Genomic DNA, 18,192 nt, shown 5'->3' with positions numbered 1-18,192 from the left:
ACGATTCAAGTCAGACATCACCCGTTGTCTGCTCAATCGTAACTGTAGTGACGTGGTAAAGCGTACGGCTCTCACGCAGCGACTATCGGTTCGAATCCGGTGGCCAGCAATTTTTTTTTTGTTTAAGCCTAATCACATAATAATGAGTTGATAATTTCAAATTTGTCTTTTATTCCTACATGTTTGCTTAAATAGTTGTTTTCTGCAAAAAAAATGACAACAACAACTTGAAAGTTCCGACAAAGTTCCGAGTAGCATCTTAAGCAGCTTCAAAGCTGTTTAAGAGGCTAACAGTGAGCCTTGCCGGTACTTGTGACCGAAGTTCTAGCAAGGCTTTTAAGCAGCCCGAAAGTTGGTTTCGGAACTTTATCAAAACTTCACGGAATTTGTGCATTTTGTCATGGGAAGCTGAACTTTTGTTTACTTGGGATGTGATTTGAACAAGATGTTTTAGTACGTATGCCATGAACTCGTCTCTTAATATTGAATTGCTATGTTTTCCGTTGATTAAAAAAATAACGGCAGAAAACCCCGCTAAGTTATGTTCATCATTCCTAATGATCCCCGATATCAAATCAATTTGCAGATAGAAGAAAAGAATGAAAACAAAAAAAACATGTTTAGTGTTTTCCATTTTTTTATTAAATAAAATTGACATAATTTCAACAGTATTTACACCTCTCGAAAGCTCGTTTTGCACCGCCGCGGGTCGCCCGTCCGGCTGGCGCCATAAAGTATGCAATAGTTCACAAGTTGATCACCGTTTTGCTCATGTTTTAGCCTAGCGTTTTGAATCAGATTTCCCTAACAAAATTTACAGTCAGTTTTGCGTTCGAATTTGTCTCGTTTTTTTTTTGTTTCCCTCAACTTATCCTACAAGTTTGTGCTCCGAATTCCATCGGCTGGATCGATCGCCTTTGTCCCCCGCTTTCTTCGGTCAAGGGAATAACACCTCCTCGGGGAATCGTTCCAGAATTTTGTTACCCGTCCGCTTGAATATCCTCTGGAGGGCCTTCTCGATCAGCGGAATCAACTCGTGGCTCAGCAGGGAAAAGTTCTGGTTGATCGTTTGGTTGATGATTTCACCTAAAATTCGAAAGTGGCATTGCGTCATATCGCTTGGTACGGGATGGAAGGGCTATGCCTTCGAGATAAGAAAGAAAAAAAAACGAGAATCTGGCTCACCTAGGACTCGATCGCCGCCGAACAGGTTTTCCAGCTTGATTTTCCCGTCACCGACCTTGATCTTGATGTCCAGCTTGGCCAGCGAGAGGTGGTTCTTGCCGTTGATTACCTTTCGGTCTCCCTTGATGCGCACGTTGCCAAATCCTTGGGCTGTTGGTGGAGTGAATTTCGGGGGTTTTCGGTTAGTTTCTCGACAATCAAGATAGGGGTTTTTCATAAGGGCTTAATTGTTAGTATCAATATTAAGAAACGAAATTAAATGATTTTTCCTAATAGTTTTTTAGATTATGTTGTAAAATACCTATAATGCTTATCTATCGTGCTAAAGCTCATGACAAATTTGTATAGAGTTAGATGGGGTAAGAGTTCGATTTAAGATGAATATCTACTTTATGTTTGGTATTAACTCTAATACAGATGGGACTCGATTATCCGGAGACTCGATTATCCGGGACTCGATAATCCAGAATTTTGGACTCGATTATCCGGAGTACTTTTATCGCTATATTTTTTTTTTTTATTTCAATGATAAAACTTGACATAATTAAGTATTATAACGAAGTGTTGACACGTTTTTGGTTGCCCCCGATTCCGTTTTCTTCCAATTTTGTCGGCTTTTTGACCAGGTTATGTTAGCCTCTAAAAACAGAAAAAAAATGTTCTACAATCAGCATTATTATTCTACAACGTATCTCATATTCACTTGATAATTTTTGCCGTCATATACAATTTACGTAACAAAAAATCTCTCGTTATATTTGAAAAGGGCCAAACAATTTTAAATCTCATCTCAGCGAGAGTATGCTAAATTTTGCATCTGTTTTCAAAACATGCCGTGAATCATCCGGGAATTTTTCAAGAATGATTGCTGGCATTTCTTCAGCTAGTGTTTCTGGGATTTCTCCAAATTTTTCTTCAAGGGGAAAGAAATCCTCCTGAGACTCCTTCGGGAATTTCTGCAGAGATTTCTCAAGCAATCCCTGCTAGAATTCCACCAGATATTTCCCGAGGAGATTTTACAAAAAAATTTCGGGGAATTCTTGGATTTTATAGTAGAATTCTTCCACGGAATTTTGTTGTTGTACTTTAAATACCCACAGATTTTTTCAGAAATTATTCATGGGATTCATATGAGGATTTCTCCAGGTATTTCTGAAAGTTTCCTCCGGAATTTTCTATTGACCAGCCAAATCAGTTACTTCTTTTTTGATGCCTATCAAAATATGAGGGTGGACTTGAAAATCAGAGAACATTTTTTAAATTGGACAGGAATTTGACCATGGATTCCTCTAGGGATTTCCCACGACATTTTACAGACATCTTTGATCTACAGTGATTCCTGTACTGATTCTTTCAGAGACTCCTCTAGGAATTCTTCTCGATTTTTTTCTGGAACAAATCCAGAACTTACTTAAGAGATTTCTAGGGGGATCCTTCTAGCGAGATTGTGATATGAAATATAAAGCGTGCCTTTGTGTTATTTCAAAGTAATAGAGCTAGCTGAATAATAGTTTCTTAAGCTAGAGTTTACTGAAGAGAGGTTTGTTCCACTCTTATGCAGCAAAAATATTTGTTGGATTGGCATATAGGGTTGGTATTATAGAATCACGGAAGAGGCTGTATCTAGATTAGAACACTTTGAAAATTGACGCTAAATTCATCATAGGGTATCGGGATGCTTCGTTGGCATACTCCCCTCGTTCGGCCTATCTTAACGTTAACCAAAAACTCAAACAAACACGCCGAACTGGATATCGGAAAAGCTTTGCGCCAAACAACTGTAACATTTCGTTTCAATTTTAACACTTTGGAGTATTAAAATTGTATGAAAATGTCACTTTGTTTAGCTTTTGTAGACACCATGATTCTTCGGCTTAGTGGGTAGTCTATACACATGATCATAAATGGCATGATTCTGGAATATTTCGAATTGCCTTTTCAATAACTGAACATTTGATGCGACGGTCAAAGATGCTATTTTGAATTTGTATGTTTGTTTTTAACGAATAATAACTATTTTACAAATAACATGTGGGCCGAATATTGAGGACATTTTTTTCACTATGTACCCAAATCTTGGCCCATTAGTAAAGTGACGTCAAAAACACCGATAAAGTGACGCCAACAACATTGCTTGCGTAAGAACCAGAAAGAACGAAAAGAAAGATAGATTTTGTGTGCGGTGACTGTAAAAATATAACACAATAATCGGGTTGCATTGTTTTCGTTACTAAAAAAGAAAGAACTTTAGTTTAAGTGATTTATTTATAGTTTTTTGAAAATTTGGCTCCGAAAATGTAATTTGAAAGTATGATTGGTGAACAAACAGAGATAATACCTCAGCAGAAATATTGAAAAAATGAGATAATAAGTGGTTCTAGTGCATGGAAAGCAATAGGCCAACGTTGTATCCACTAATAGGCCAATTTTTGTACCATAGACCAACGTTGCATACCATCACATCGAATCTTTTCAACTTAGTTAAGTAAATTCTTGAATATTTACGTTAGTTTACTTCCAATTGGTGAAACATGCATTGCCTAGAGTGCGTAATAGGGTCAACATATTATTTCTAGTGCTATTAATTCATGAGTTATGGTCAAAATTGTCAAAACGTTTTGCAAATTAGGCCAAGGAATGATCCATATACCCTACAACAGCCTCATTCACTCCAAAAGTTTTTTTTGTTGTCCCTCAACATTTTCTCCAATTCACACAAACCATGCTTTCTTTTTGGAACATCCATTAAGTACGCTACGCTAAAATCGGAAATTTTTATTGAGTCCAAAATTGACAGAAAAGTGCTCCGATCTTATCAATTTAAAACACTATCAGGATCTCTCTGAATACAGCATACTAAGGGAATGACCGACCATAAATTACGTCACATTTTGAGATGGGAGTAGAGATGCAGCTAATTGTGATGACCCATTAAAATTTCGTAATTTATGGATGTTCCCTTAATGTCTTGCTATGTTATTGCTTCATGAAGATAAAATAACCAAACATATATTGTCATACGTTTTTGATTTTTGACTTTGATTTTTTTTTATTTGTGATTCGATTATCCGGAGTGAAATAAAAATCGATACTCCGGATAATCGAGTTCATCCTAAACTAAAATTTTTGTTTTTGATCTAAACTCTATTTTTGTCATCCAAAATCGATTTGAGCATGCTTTGCTAGGTGATTCTTTTCAATTCGCGGTTTTGTTTACTTTGGCTTTTGATTTATCTAATTTTTATTTTTGGGCATCCCAACACTTTTATATTTTTCCTGGAAGCCTATTTGGGATGCTAATTTTAAAAGACGAAATATTCTGAGATTTTATAATTATTGTAGAAATATTTTATTTATTTTTTCATACAAAGTTGTGTTTTTCGTGTAAATTTAAGAAAAAATAATTTTGGAGGGTGTTTATATTCTATTTATATTTAATTTTATATGCGGCCAGTTCTACCAATGCTGGTCCTGATCACCAAAATCGTTATAACTCCGAAACGCTTTGACCGATCCGAACCATTTTCAATAGCAAACAATGCGGTAAAATTCCGGTTCGATTCGAGCTATAATGCAAAAAATCGGCCAATGGGAAGTACCCTAAAAGTGAGTGAACTCTTCTTGCGCACAGACATACATACATACACACATACATACAGACATCATCTCAATTCGTCGAACTGAGTTAATTGGTAAATGTGACTTAACCCTCCGAGCCTTCTATCCAAAATCCTTTATATGAGTGAACATTCAAGCCTTTCAGTACAGTTTGATGCACGAGAAAGGCAAAAAGGATGAAAACCACTTTGGTTGAGTGAAATTAATAGACCCCTTGCTTGCCAAGAGGCTAACAACGTGACAGAATTGAAGATTTCCATCGAATTGCACCTATTCATCACGTCGTATCTCGAACATTTATGTGGAAGAGAAAGAATACACCTTCCATTTGAAGTTGAAATTTTTTTGTGCAGCCATGTTTAACTTTATAATTAAATCGCGATTTTCGCTGTGTTCGCAACCACTGAATTTAATTCTGATGCTGATTTCTAACTCATCATTAGGAAGCAGAGAGTCTTAGCAAGTGAAGAATTAGCAATAAGGCCGATACAAATACTTATTTCACTTTTTGTCCTACCACTCTTTATCTGGTCGAGGGGGGGAGTTATAAAAACAATAAAGCTTTTAATTTAAAAAATATTATAAACTCATCGGATTTGTTAAAGAATTTTTAGCAAAATTATGATAAATATTTTTTTTATCTGCCCCTTCAAAATGCAAAATCCTGCCAATATTTTTAGTTGGGGGGGGGGGGCAGGGAGACAAAATAAAATTTGTATCCGCCTGTTAAAATACATAAAAATAAAAAATAAAAAAAAGAGAGTCCAAGCTTTTCAAAACATTCAAATATTTAGGATTGACCGCAACAATAAAACATCGATAAAAACGTGAAAAATTTAATATTTTTCGAACAAAAATTAAAAAAAAACCTTAATTAATCCACCTAGCGGTGATGGCGTCTTTCTCGTGCCTTAAAAAATCCATTTCAACAGAACTCATAGGAAATGTTGATGAATATGGCACTTTCATACCTGATTTTTGAGGGGGAGCTTATAATTTTGAACATTATTTTGGTAATTTTGGGACACTGGGACTCTGTTGATGACTTCTATAATGTCCTAGTGTCCCAAAATAACCAAATTAATGTTCAAAATTATATACAAGAAGCTCCCCCTAAAAAATCAGGAAAAGCCAATGTAACGAGGAACTGTTGACAGGTATTCCCTTGAAAAAGGTCCAATAAAAGAGCCGAAACGTCAGGCAAAGCAAAACACACCGTTTTGAATAGTCCAAGACTGAGCAAGCCAGATTTTCGGAAGTAACAGATTACCAGTCGCACTCATCCAGCACAAAAAAAAAAAATAATGTTGATTTTTGAGCTGCCCTCCTGGATGGTCCGCCTTTAGGAAATTCTGGACTCCAGACTTCTTCCACATACCCATATTGAATGGTTTTGAAGCCTAAAACTCCATTTTGGATGTTGGACCGCCATCTTGGTTATACTGCTTGCTCCAGAGATCCTTAAGCATGGTTTTAAGGCCTAGAACTCCATTAAACTGACGCCATCTTGAGTTTTGAGCCGCCATCTTGAATTTTAGACCACCATCATGGATATTCTGGTCACCATTTTTGGACTCCTAACATCTTCCCCATACCAAATATACTCATTAGGCTGCGGCTTATTTTTCAAAAGTTGTTGAAACCTGGAATTCGTAAGCTCTTTTGGATTCAAATGACACAAAAAGGGAAACCTCTGAGTTTAAGCCAAAAACATTGAGATTTAGAGGTCGCGCAATCGCTTCGAATTTTCGAGTAATAAAAAGGTGTTTTCACTTCAAGTGCCATAACTTTCTCAATTTTCAACCGATTTTCAATCTTTTTTTTTATGAATTTCTCACAAATTAAATTTCGAATAAACTCGTAGAACATTATTTTTTTCCAAAGTCACGCCAAATATGAGTTTTGAAGACTAAATTCATTTTTTTCTTCTTTTTACAAAAATTTTTAACTTTAGAGTCCTATAACTTTTTAACCGTTTGACCAATTTAAATTTTTTAGCTTGCTTTTGTAGATATTTTTGTTGCCTAAGAATGCTGTGAATAAACTATACCTTTAAAACAACGTTTCAAAATAGATAAATATAAAAAACCGTTCAGAAACACGTATTTTATTGGAAAAATCAGAATTTTGGCAACATTTTAATAGTTTTCATGCTTAGTTTCGAGCTCAAAGTAGAAAATTTATACTAAATAATCATTAGGAAGCCTTAAAATTCAGTTTTTGGAGTGTTCTGAATCAAAAAATATTTTCATGTTCAAAATGTGAGAAAAAAAAAATTTGAAAAAAAAAATCCTCCAATGTGTTCCATATCCCTAAATATGATGCTAAGTATCTGGTTTGGAGTAAAAAATTGCAAATTATTGTCAAAAACTCCAATTATGCATGAAAAAGTCAAGTTTTAAGGCATGCTCTGACAGTTTTTGGTAAAAACTATCATAAAAATGACTACTTTGATGAAAAGTTTGTTTAAGACAAAAATAGGCAACAAAAATATCTACAAAAGCAAGCTAAAAAAAATTTAAATTGGTCAAACGGTTAAAAAGTTACAGGACTCTAAAGTTAAAAATTTTTGTAAAAAGAAGAAAAAAAATGAATTTAATCTTCAAAAACTCATATTTGGCGTGACTTTGGAAAAAAATAATGTTCTACGAGTTTATTCGAAATTTAATTTGTAGGAAATTCATAAAAAAAGATTGTAAATCGGTTGAAAATTGATAAAGTTATGGCACTTGAAGTGAAAACACCTTTTTATTACTCGAAAATTCGACTCTTAAGCGATTGCGCGACCTCTAAATCTCAATATTTTTGGCTTAAACTCAGAGGTTTCTCTTTTTGTGTCTTTTGAATCCAAAAGAGCTTACGAATTCTAGGTTTCAACAACTTTTGAAAAATAAGCCGCAGTCTAATACTCATATTGTATGGCTTTGGAGCCTAAAACGCCATTAAACAGTCACCATCTTAAATTTGGAGCCGCCATCTTGAATATTAGGCTGCCATCTTGAATTTTAGGCTGACATAGTGGAATTTCTGGTCTCCAATGTGAGTTCCACACAAAACTTGTCAACCATGCTAATGCTCACAAAAATCGCCGAAGTTTGATGTGTCGCATGATAGGGCTTGGTTCAGTTTTATATATGGCCAATTCTACCGGTGCTGGCCCGGATCATTCAAATGGCATAATTCCGGAGCGCCCTGATCGATCCTTACCATTTTAAATAGCAAGCAATGCGGTAAAATTCCGTATCGATTCGACCTATAATCCGAAAAATCGGCCAATGGGAAGTGCCTTAAAAGTGAGTGAACTATTTTTGCGCACATACATACAAACATACAGACATCATCTCAATTCGTCGAACTGAGTTGATTGGTATATGTTACTTGACCTTCCGAGCCTTTTATCGAAAATTCGGTTTTTTGAGTGAACATATAGCCTTTCAGTACACTTTAGTGTACGAGGAAGGCAAAACATTTGAAACCTGCCAAATGGTTTCTAAAGTTATGATTTTTTAGAAATTTTTGGTTTTGATAAACATTTATCTGTGGAGCGGACCTGGTGTGATGGTTAGAACACTTGACTATCACGCCGAGGACCTGGGATCGAATCTCACTCCCGACAAACTCGCAAAATGTGAGTTCTTCCTTCGGAAGGGAAGTAAAGCGTGAGTCCCGAGATGAACTAGCCTAGGGCTAAAAATCTCGTTAATACAGATAAAAAAAAAAAAAACATTTATCTTATGACCAGAAATCACGACATTACGAGAAACACTATCGATTTTCTATGAAATAGCTGGATATACATTCAAGGTCGTCCAAACTATTTTTGAGATTAACTCTTGACATCTTCAACTGTTACAGTAGTTAGTTTGCTTTAAACTCTAACAACATATCGTCCCCTTAATGCTAGAACTAGGTAACTGGTTTTGCGAAATCGTGAGAAATTTGTTTATATCTGAACGTACACCACAATAAACAAAAGTTTGTCAATTGAAACTACAAAAACACATATTGATTGACCTTTCAAAACCAACACAAAGTTTGTTTTATAACAGAATAAGTCTTACCAGCAGTTTTTACCCGAACTTTCCAAAACGAGTTACCTAGTTTTAGCATTAAGGGGACGATATGTCCAACTATTATCCAAGACACTCTTACAATTGCATGGATCATTTCAAAGGTAACACTACCTAGATGAAATTTGATTATGTTTAGAGCAGTTGGAGTACTGAAGGTTATAGAAAAAGCTAGTTTACGAGAAAAAGGCAGAGTTAAGATTTAAGGGGCGTTTACAGCGTGTTTTAGGGTTGAAAGTTCAAAAGTATCCGTGAACTCCCTGGAGTTTAGGCCATCAGATCTACTAGCGTGATCATTGATCTATTGAAGCAATACAATTCATGCTTGCACAGTCCTCTGCCACTATGTGATGTCAAGTAGTAAGTCCATTTTCTGTTTGAAGACCTCCAAGAACTCCTTTGAGTACAGTTTATCGGATCTATGAACGTATCTGATTGTTTCTAAGAGCTGTATGACTAAGGTACATACTCACATAGCCTCAGGTAGCTATGATCTATCGAGTGGCGAGTTCAATGATTCTTTCAGGGTCTACAAGTTGTATCTATTAGGATTATGCGTATAGTTCATACTCACACAGCCTCTGGCATCTATGTTCTATCAAGCCTTAAGTTGTATGATATAGGTGTAACCGAGAACTCCCTGGAGTTTAGATCATTCGATCTACAAGTGTAAATACTGATCTATTGGATCATTATGAATGACATTTATGCATAACCAGCCTCATGTAACTGAGATGTCAAGTGGTGAGTTCTTTGTCGTTTGAGGACCTCCAAGAACTTCTTTGAATATAGGGCATTGGATCTACCAACGTAGTTGGTTGTCTCTAAGAGCTTTATCCAAAGCTTTATCACTAACGTACATCCTCACACAACTTCAGGTAGCTATGATCTATCAAGTGGTGAGTTCGATGATTCTTTAGGGGCCCCAAGAACTCCCCTGTGTAGAGGTCATCGAATCTACGAGAGCTACTATTTGTGTCTACAAAAAATATAAATACCCAAGTAACACAATTTGTTATAATTCTGTATATAATACATGTTTCATACAAACGTCCATGTTTTGTTTCAAATATGGGAAACGTATTTTCATACACTTATATAACCGAAAAAGCGCAAAAAATGGCGGCTTATAAAACATCTTTGATGTTACTGAAGATGTTTTTCAATACATTATTATAACATAAAATTATGTATCGAATATGTTCTCAGCAACATCATAACAACTTACTTATTGCTGGCACGAAATTAATATTTATTAGCCACGCACAGCAAATAAATATGGCATCTATAATAAATGCAGTATATAGTGATGGCTCAAAATAATTATCGGGCCTTACATTTCGTTTGTAATTTACCATCTCGATGTTTGGGCACTATTACTTAATTTCATGTGCCGTTCAAAATTTATGGTGAAATAAGCACTTTTCCTCGTCATAAATTCATTCGCTTTCCATCGGATTGGAAATAGGGTATTGGTTCCCTTATTAAGCATGTGGCTCCCATTTTCATCCTACGTAAAACAAAGGATTGAAGCGCTGTTTGTTTTGTTTCTTATTTTTGTATTTTTTGTTAGAAGTGAGCACCCACGAAAACAAAAAGAATGGAATCAATCGGTGCCGTAATCGCTTGTTTTCGAATAGGATGAATATGGGAGCATGAGATTACTGATGGCACACATACCCTAAGTAGGAAGTTTTTTGACATCTCTGTTGTTTGTAAGAAATTTTCAAACATATTTTCAGACATGCAACATGGTGGCTTCTTGTCAAAGTACCGTCAGAATGTTTTGGGATGTTATTTTCAATTATGATGTATAAATAATGTTCTTTTAGACTGTAGAATTTGTCTTCGTTATCAATAAGGAAATTATATTATTTCATTACATATTTAAAATGTTCCAGATGGATAATTATTGAAAGAAATATCAGTAGATGAACAAACGGCTATATATAAAAATGGTAGTGTGAAACTTTTGAGCAGGCACTGTAATTGGTCTGGCCTGATATACGGAAAAACTCAAAGTTCTAGAAATACGTTCAAATTACGACTATTATACATCTCAAAAACATGTTTGTCGAATACCACTAGAATCGAATGAAATACATTGAAAAAACATCATAGCAACATATTTTGATCATCTACTTCTCAATAGCATACGACGTTGTCATTTTTGGTTTTGGATGACCTGTTTTGAACATAGGTATAACAATAACAAAGTTTGAGTGCGTTTCCTAGAATGAATACCAATTAATTGTTTTAGTATGTTTCGCGGGATCAAAAATAGTGTAAAAACTGTGCTGGTAAGTGAGATTTAGCCGCCACGTAAGTACCCCCAGTGATTTTTAGGTGACGGGAGGCCTGCCATGCAAATAAATTTGAGTGGTGGCGCCCATCTTTCGAGCCATGGTGACTGTGGTCTGCTTGGTGGTCTGCGCCAAGTTTTCTAGAGGCTATTAACATATCCATTTGTAACCCCGTTTAGCATACTTCTAGCGGGATGAAACCGCAAAGCATAAAATTAAAGTTGCTATCGTATTTGGATTGCCTTGAATTTTTAAGTGAAAGAGATGTTTCTTAAATAGTGATCAAGTCAGTGAGAAGAGCTATTAAACTGATAATGTTGTACATTAACGTATTTAGTACGTGAAAACAACGTTTTAATAACATGTTTGAGCTCAAAGGTTATAACTATGTGCTACTGATGTTATACATAACATCTTCAATTGAAGCAAAACGATGACACAAATATCTTGTGTAACCAACGTTAAATTTACCTTATTTCAACTTGTAGTAAGGATGATCACATTTTTCAGTAACTTGTTATTGCCAAACACAGTTATAACATGATTTCAACATAATATGTGTACAAATACGATTATAGTACTATACTACAACGTCTTTTTTGAAGTTTATTCTCAAAGATGCTTTCTGTGTTACTTGGGTAAGGTGCATATTCACACAACCCCAGGCAGCTATATTATATCAAGAAGTGGAATCTATGATTATATGGAAGTATCCAACAACTCCCTGAGGTTCTTTTTCTTCTTCCTTTTCTTTTTCTATGTGGCACTTCATTCTCACTGGAACTTGGCTTGCCTGTCTTCAACTTAGTGTTCTCTGAGCACTTCCTAAGTTATTAATTGAAGGGCTGTTTTTGCCTGCCATTCCGTGAATTTGTGCATTGTGAGGCAAGTACAATGATACTCTATGCCCAGCAAATTCGAGAAAAGTTCCCAACCGGAACGGGAATCGAACCCGCCATCTCCGTGGAAGCCTTATTCACTAGGTTAACTGGAGGCCGGAGTTTACGAAGTTCCTAATAAGGGAAACAATTTGGTCAAAGTTGTCATAAGCCATGTAAATTAAATATTGGGCAGCTGAGAACCACAAATTCTTATAAATGATGACTAGATATGTAGCTCTGGTTTATCTGAAGTTGTAAAGCAGCTTAAAATGAAATGAAAGTAAAGATAGTTACTAAAGTTTCCGTTGAATTTTCCAGCGCCTTTCACTGGCAGTAGCAGGATTCTACCGTCCACTACATATCGACCTTCAACATACAGGTGGGGAAGTTCCAGCTCGAAGGTGTACACTTTGCCGTACTCGACCACACTGAAAAATAACAAAGAAGAATGTGATAATCGTATAATTCCACCATAAATTCTAAAGACGATAGAGTAGAAAGACAGCAACAAGCATCATCATGCACGGTAATAACTTGTCGGGAGAAGTTCAGTTGTCGGGGTATTCACTTAAGCTTCTTTAGTCGATAGTTCGAGGGACCGTAGGCTTTGATGTCCTTGGCTGTGATGCTGATACCCTGGCCGGGTACACTTTCCGCCACAATGAGGTCTCCCAGGTTGATTGGCTCAATGGCGGGAATGTCCAGCTCCGGGATACCTCGGGCCAGGTACGGTCGTAACGTTTCGATCGATTCTTTCATACACTCCGTCAGCTTTGGGTCTTCTTTGTGGCACACGTGCAGGTATTCGGCTGAAAAAACGAATATGGGGAGACAGTTGTTAAATATGACAATTTGGAGGAAAGATACATACACGCTTGAAAAATGTTAACCTCTAAAAGCAATGCAAACGATGTAACGATTACCGTTTACATTGAATTTTTATTTAAATCTAGTGAAATCACAAACTCCCAATCACACAGGAATATTGAAACATTTCTCAAACGTGTAGAGTAGTCTACATACGCAGATCAAGTGATCGAACAGAATCTATAGAAAATAATACTACTAAGGTCCAGGGTAAAGGTGACGTCCACATTTTGTAATCTGAAACGGTAAAAAGATAAAAAGAAGTCAATTATAAAGGATTTCTGCTGCAAAGTTTCCGTTATACCGAAAATAAACCTCTTCTATCAGTTTTTTATGGCATTTACTGAATGGCTTTATTCTATTCCAAATGTGCAATCAATAATACTCATATTGTCTCATATTGTCTATGTCGCATGTTTCCTAGCTGCGCGGCGTGCCCTGTTCTAAGCCCAGTCAATCAGTGATCGTATAAAATGTCCAGGGTAAAACCGTGATAATAACAGTGTAACAGATGATAGGTATCGATCAGCGACCCCGAAGGGGTTTCAGGGGATCTGGGAGGCATTTCAGGAAATATCGGAAGATTTTTAGAAACCCCATCACATATCTTTTGAAACGCCCCTGAAATACCTTTTGATTAAGGAGAAACTTCAGGGAATACAAATATGGCTGCCACACAGGCCGACTTGGACCCCTACTCACGTTTGCAAGAGCACCAATCTTAAAAATTCGTAAACGAATGCGCTCGATTTGCAAAAGCTGCCTCTTTTTGCAAGTGAGCAAAGCCAGGATAAACAAGTGTGGCTTGGTTCGATGCTTCGTTCGTTAGATTTGTGCCTCTAAAGTTTGTATGCAAGATTGCAAAGGGATTTCTTGATGTATCACCTTAAAGGGTGTTCTTGAAACCCCCTGATACGATCCTGACCTAAAATGCCTCGAAACGCCCCTGAAACCTTGGTAAACCCATTGAAACGCCCTTGAAATTATCATAATCAATTAAAAATGCCTCAGAAACCCTTTGGATGCCCTAATATGGTGCATAATCCTAACCCCTTGAAACGCCTCTGAAACGCTATCAAACGCCCCCAAAACCTCTAGGGACGCCCTTAAAATGATCCTGACAGTGTGTGGATTTTTATCGCGAACCACTAAATGGTCCACATTTGGTACATTTGCGAATGTAACATTTTATGAACCGACATGCTCGAAAACGCTCCTCGAAATGCTGTTCATTCTCTTGTCCGGTTCGATACGAGAGAGCAATCAAGAGAGAAGATGCTCGCTAATGAAAGCGATGCATTCGGAAAGAATATTTTATTGTCATAATTATTTTTTATTGTGACTACATAACCTGCAACGTCATGAATACAGTTAAATTAAATAGTAGTTCAAGTTTTTAAAGCGAAAACGCATTAAATACTGATAAAAATAACAATTATTCACAGTTGTCTCAAGCCAACGATGAGAGATCATCGGTAAAGCCAGAGTGGGCGCGTCACGCGGCGCGACGCGGAAATTTGCACGCTAAGGAATAACGACCAATAATAAGGAGCTGTCAAATCGTATGGGAAATCCGCGCCGCGTCGCGTGACGCGTCCACTCTGGCCGTACCCTAAGTGTTACACTTAGCGATGCCGCAGCTTGTCTATATCGGAGTATCTTCTTTGTGTTCCTTCGTAAACCATGCGACTTGACGAGAGAACATACACCGCTTGGTAATTGGCTTCTTTAGCGGTATTGTGATAATTCCATATTCTAAATCTACATGACAAACTGAGTCGAAATCAAAATTTTCATGAACTTTGGTGCCCGGGAACCTATTTAAAAATTAAATTGAAGTTTGTATGGGAGCGATTTGTCGAATTGCCGCTCTTTGTATTTTTACTGGGCGGAGCTGTCAAACAGTTGCCCAGTTGTCAAAAGGTGATTTCGAATAGTCTCGTTAAAATTGATTTTAGGTATCAAAATATAGTTCTAAAAATCTGAAAAAAAATCATAGTGTCTCAAAAAAAAGGTGGTCTTTCGTATACAATCAAAACATGAATGAATTTTTAAAAATTCAAAAACCCAAATGAAACAGAACCAACAGAAGGGAAGAAAAGCTGCCGAGTGGTTCACTTATCACTTTTTCGTCCAAACACTGGTTCCTGAAACACCCTGAAACTCTTAAATTAGTCTGAGATGACTCTAAAATACATTGAAACGCCCCTCAAACCCCTGGCTACGCACTTGAAAGGCTCCAGAGATCCCTTGAATAGCCTTTAAAGCCCCTTTGAACGTCCCCGAAACCCTCCTAATCCTATTGAAATGCCCATGAACTCCCCGTAATCCCATTAAAAACCGGAAAATCTTGACAGATATCCCTGAAAAGGCTCCTCAAATCCCCTAAACAACCCCTTAAACCGCCTCTGGAGCTCATTGGAACCCCCTTTTTTGAGTTCTCTGGCCAAGAATAAGACCTGTTCTCGCGAACTAGTCTACCTCATTGAAGCCCAAACTTAATTAATGCATAATTTTCCCCCATTTTTTTGTAATTTATGCAGTCACATTCTTGTGCATAAATAGAGGTTCCAGTGAACCACCCCTCTCACCCCGCCCTCCCTATTAGAGTATACGTAGTTTAATGACAGGCCCTGGTCGTTATAAAATATTAATAAGTTTGGTCACCATAATAAATCTAAGAAAACAAGATGTCAAAAGAATTGGAGTCCGCCGTTTGGCCGAATTATTACCAAAACAAGTTCTTGGCATTCTTACTGTCTTAGACTCTTACTGTCTTAGACTCGAATATGATCCAATTTTGCTCAAATTGGGTAGGAATTATCTTTACCAAAAATATTCTTCTTCTTCTTTATGGCCACTGGGACTTGGCCAGCCTCGCTTTAACTTAGTGTTCTTTGAGCATTTCCACAGTTATTAATTGAAGGGCTTCCTTTGCCTGCCATTGCATGTATTTGTATATTGTGAGGCAAGTACAATGATACACTATGCTCAGGGAGTCGAGAAAATTTTCCCGACCGGAACGGGAATCGAACCCGCCGTCTCCGGATTGGCGATCCATAGCCTTAACCACTAGGCTAACTGGAGACCCTACCAAAAAAATTATAAAAATCAAAACAAAATCTACTTTGGCGACTACTTTTGGTCGCAGTCAAAGATACTATAGTAGCCTAAGGCAACAGACCTGATTTTCAAATTTTCCGTCATAGCGTTCTTTGATATTTCATGAAAAAAGTTCACCACGTGGGCAAGTGATGTGATGACTGCTGCGACTACACGTGGAATTTGCACTTCGATTGAATTTTGACCATCATTCAAGACCTGGAAAAGTAGTCGCCATAAATGTGTTTTTAATACAACGCACAATAATAATTATTAGATTCGTATTTCATTTGTATCGCCATTAGGGTGGCCATTTTGAAAATCGGGTGGTCCAAAAAACAACATTTGAGGGGCCCAGAATCAAAGGGGTGTAAGTGACCATTTTGTCGATTTTGAGCTGAGCATATCATAAAATCGAAACGTCGGCGATGAAATAACAGAACCAACGCTTATTTCTGTGACTGCAAGCCGAAACCATTAGAAGTCCCACCAAAATCAGTCATCCAAGAAACATATCATAAAATTCTTCAGATTTCAAGCTTTCAGAAACTTTTTTAAGGTTGCTTCTACGATGATTAGAAAAATTACAATAAATCTGAGAAAACTGGGTTGATTTTGACACTCCATACATTTTGTATGGGTTGAAAAATTGGTCCAAAACTTTGAACCTCGTTTACTCGAAACAAGGTTTTTGTCACTTACACCCCTTTGCTTCTAACCCCCTCATTTATCATATTTTTTTTTTCATTTTCGAACCGTTATAACTTTTTAAGCAATCGACCGATTCACAATCTTTTTACACGAATGTAATGATTATTACTTCCAGATTTTATAAAAATTAACACGAAAAAAGTAAAAAACTTGAATATGCATAAATGGTAAAATATCAAATTTTCTGATTTATACAATGTTGGACCTCAAGATTATACTATTTTATATTTTTAAATAAAAGTCTAACTATTTCTACATAACATATAAAAAATGTTCTTCAAGTCGTTTTTGTGCTTATATACCCATGGCATGGCCTTCATCATTTCAAAATTTCCGTTTATTTTCTTTCTTTTGTATATGTACAGCCATGGGCTAAGCTTCGGAGTACTGGGTGAACTTCAATTAGTAAAAAAGCCAGCGAAAACACCTGCTGCAGGATCCTCCAAGAATTGCTTCAGGCATTCCTTCAGAAGCTCTCTCTGAATTCCTTCATAAATTCCTTCTGATTTTCCAAGTTTCTTCTCAGATTCCTCCTAGAGTTCTTTCTAAGATTCATTCAGGAGCTCCTTCTGGAATTCCTCCAGAAGTGCCTTCAAAGATTGATCTAAGAGTTCTTTCTAAGATTTCTGCAGAGGTTCCCTCAGGAGTTCCTTCTTTGATTTAAAAAGCTCCTTAGGATTTCCTTTTCTGAGAATTCTTTTTGCAGTTCCTTCTGGAAATTCTTCAAAAGTTTTTTCTGCGTTTTTTCAAAGAGTTTTTTTCTGAGATTCCTCAATGAGTTTCTTAGAATCTTTCTTCGAATCCTCCAGGAACTGCTTCTAGGATTCCCTCAGAAGTTATATACCTCCTAAAGTTCCTTCTGGGAATCCTCTAAAATTTCCTAAGATTGACCAAAAGTATCTTCTGAGATTTATCCAAGAGCTTCTGCAAAGACCCATTCATCTGGGTATTTCAATCGTGATTTCTTCTGTAATTCACTTTCCCATTTCAGGATTTTTTCAAGAGTCTTCTGGGGTTATTCAAGGAAATTCTTTTGATATTCCTCCTTTGAAAATTCAGAGATTTCTCCAGGAATTCTTTCCGGGATTCTTCCAGGATTTTTTCCCTGATTTCTTCAAAGAGTTCCTTCTGTAATTCCTCAAGGAGTTCCTTCTGGGATTTCTCAAACAATTCCTTCGGAAAGGTCTCCAAGAGTGCTTTCTGGAATTGGTCCAGGAGATCTTTCCTGGATTTCACCAAGCATTTCTTGCACGGTTACTCCAGGAATTCCTTCTGGAAACCCCGATGAAAGTACTTGGAATGTCTTTACCAACAAGAACTCCATTGCCTGAAGGAACTTTTACAGACATCTCAAACGGAATTTCTGGTGGATTGCTGGTACTCCTGGATGCGTGCCAGATGAAACCTCTTTAGAAATGTTAGAAATAATACTCCTGGATGAATCACAGAGACAAC

The 18,192-nt window shown here is 36.8% G+C and overlaps 1 protein-coding gene across 1 annotated transcript in view; it reads right to left on the bottom strand.

Moving 5' to 3' along the window:
* Window positions 1-625: 625 nt before the first annotated feature.
* LOC109400207 (protein takeout) overlaps window positions 626-18,192 on the bottom strand; it is a 44,678-nt gene continuing 27,111 nt past the window's right edge. The window contains exons 2-6 of the mRNA XM_029872380.2: window positions 13,081-13,161; window positions 12,626-12,866; window positions 12,352-12,485; window positions 1,186-1,335; window positions 626-1,086 (exon numbers count right to left, since the gene is read on the bottom strand). Of these exons, the coding sequence (XP_029728240.1) occupies window positions 938-1,086; window positions 1,186-1,335; window positions 12,352-12,485; window positions 12,626-12,866; window positions 13,081-13,153 (747 nt within the window). The 5' untranslated portion in view covers window positions 13,154-13,161 and the 3' untranslated portion in view covers window positions 626-937. The remainder of the gene's footprint in view (window positions 1,087-1,185; window positions 1,336-12,351; window positions 12,486-12,625; window positions 12,867-13,080; window positions 13,162-18,192) is intronic.

Source organism: Aedes albopictus, chromosome 3 (genome assembly GCF_035046485.1).
Source record: "Aedes albopictus strain Foshan chromosome 3, AalbF5, whole genome shotgun sequence".
NCBI lineage: Eukaryota > Metazoa > Arthropoda > Insecta > Diptera > Culicidae > Aedes > Aedes albopictus.
This window is presented reverse-complemented; position numbering and strand designations above follow the sequence as displayed.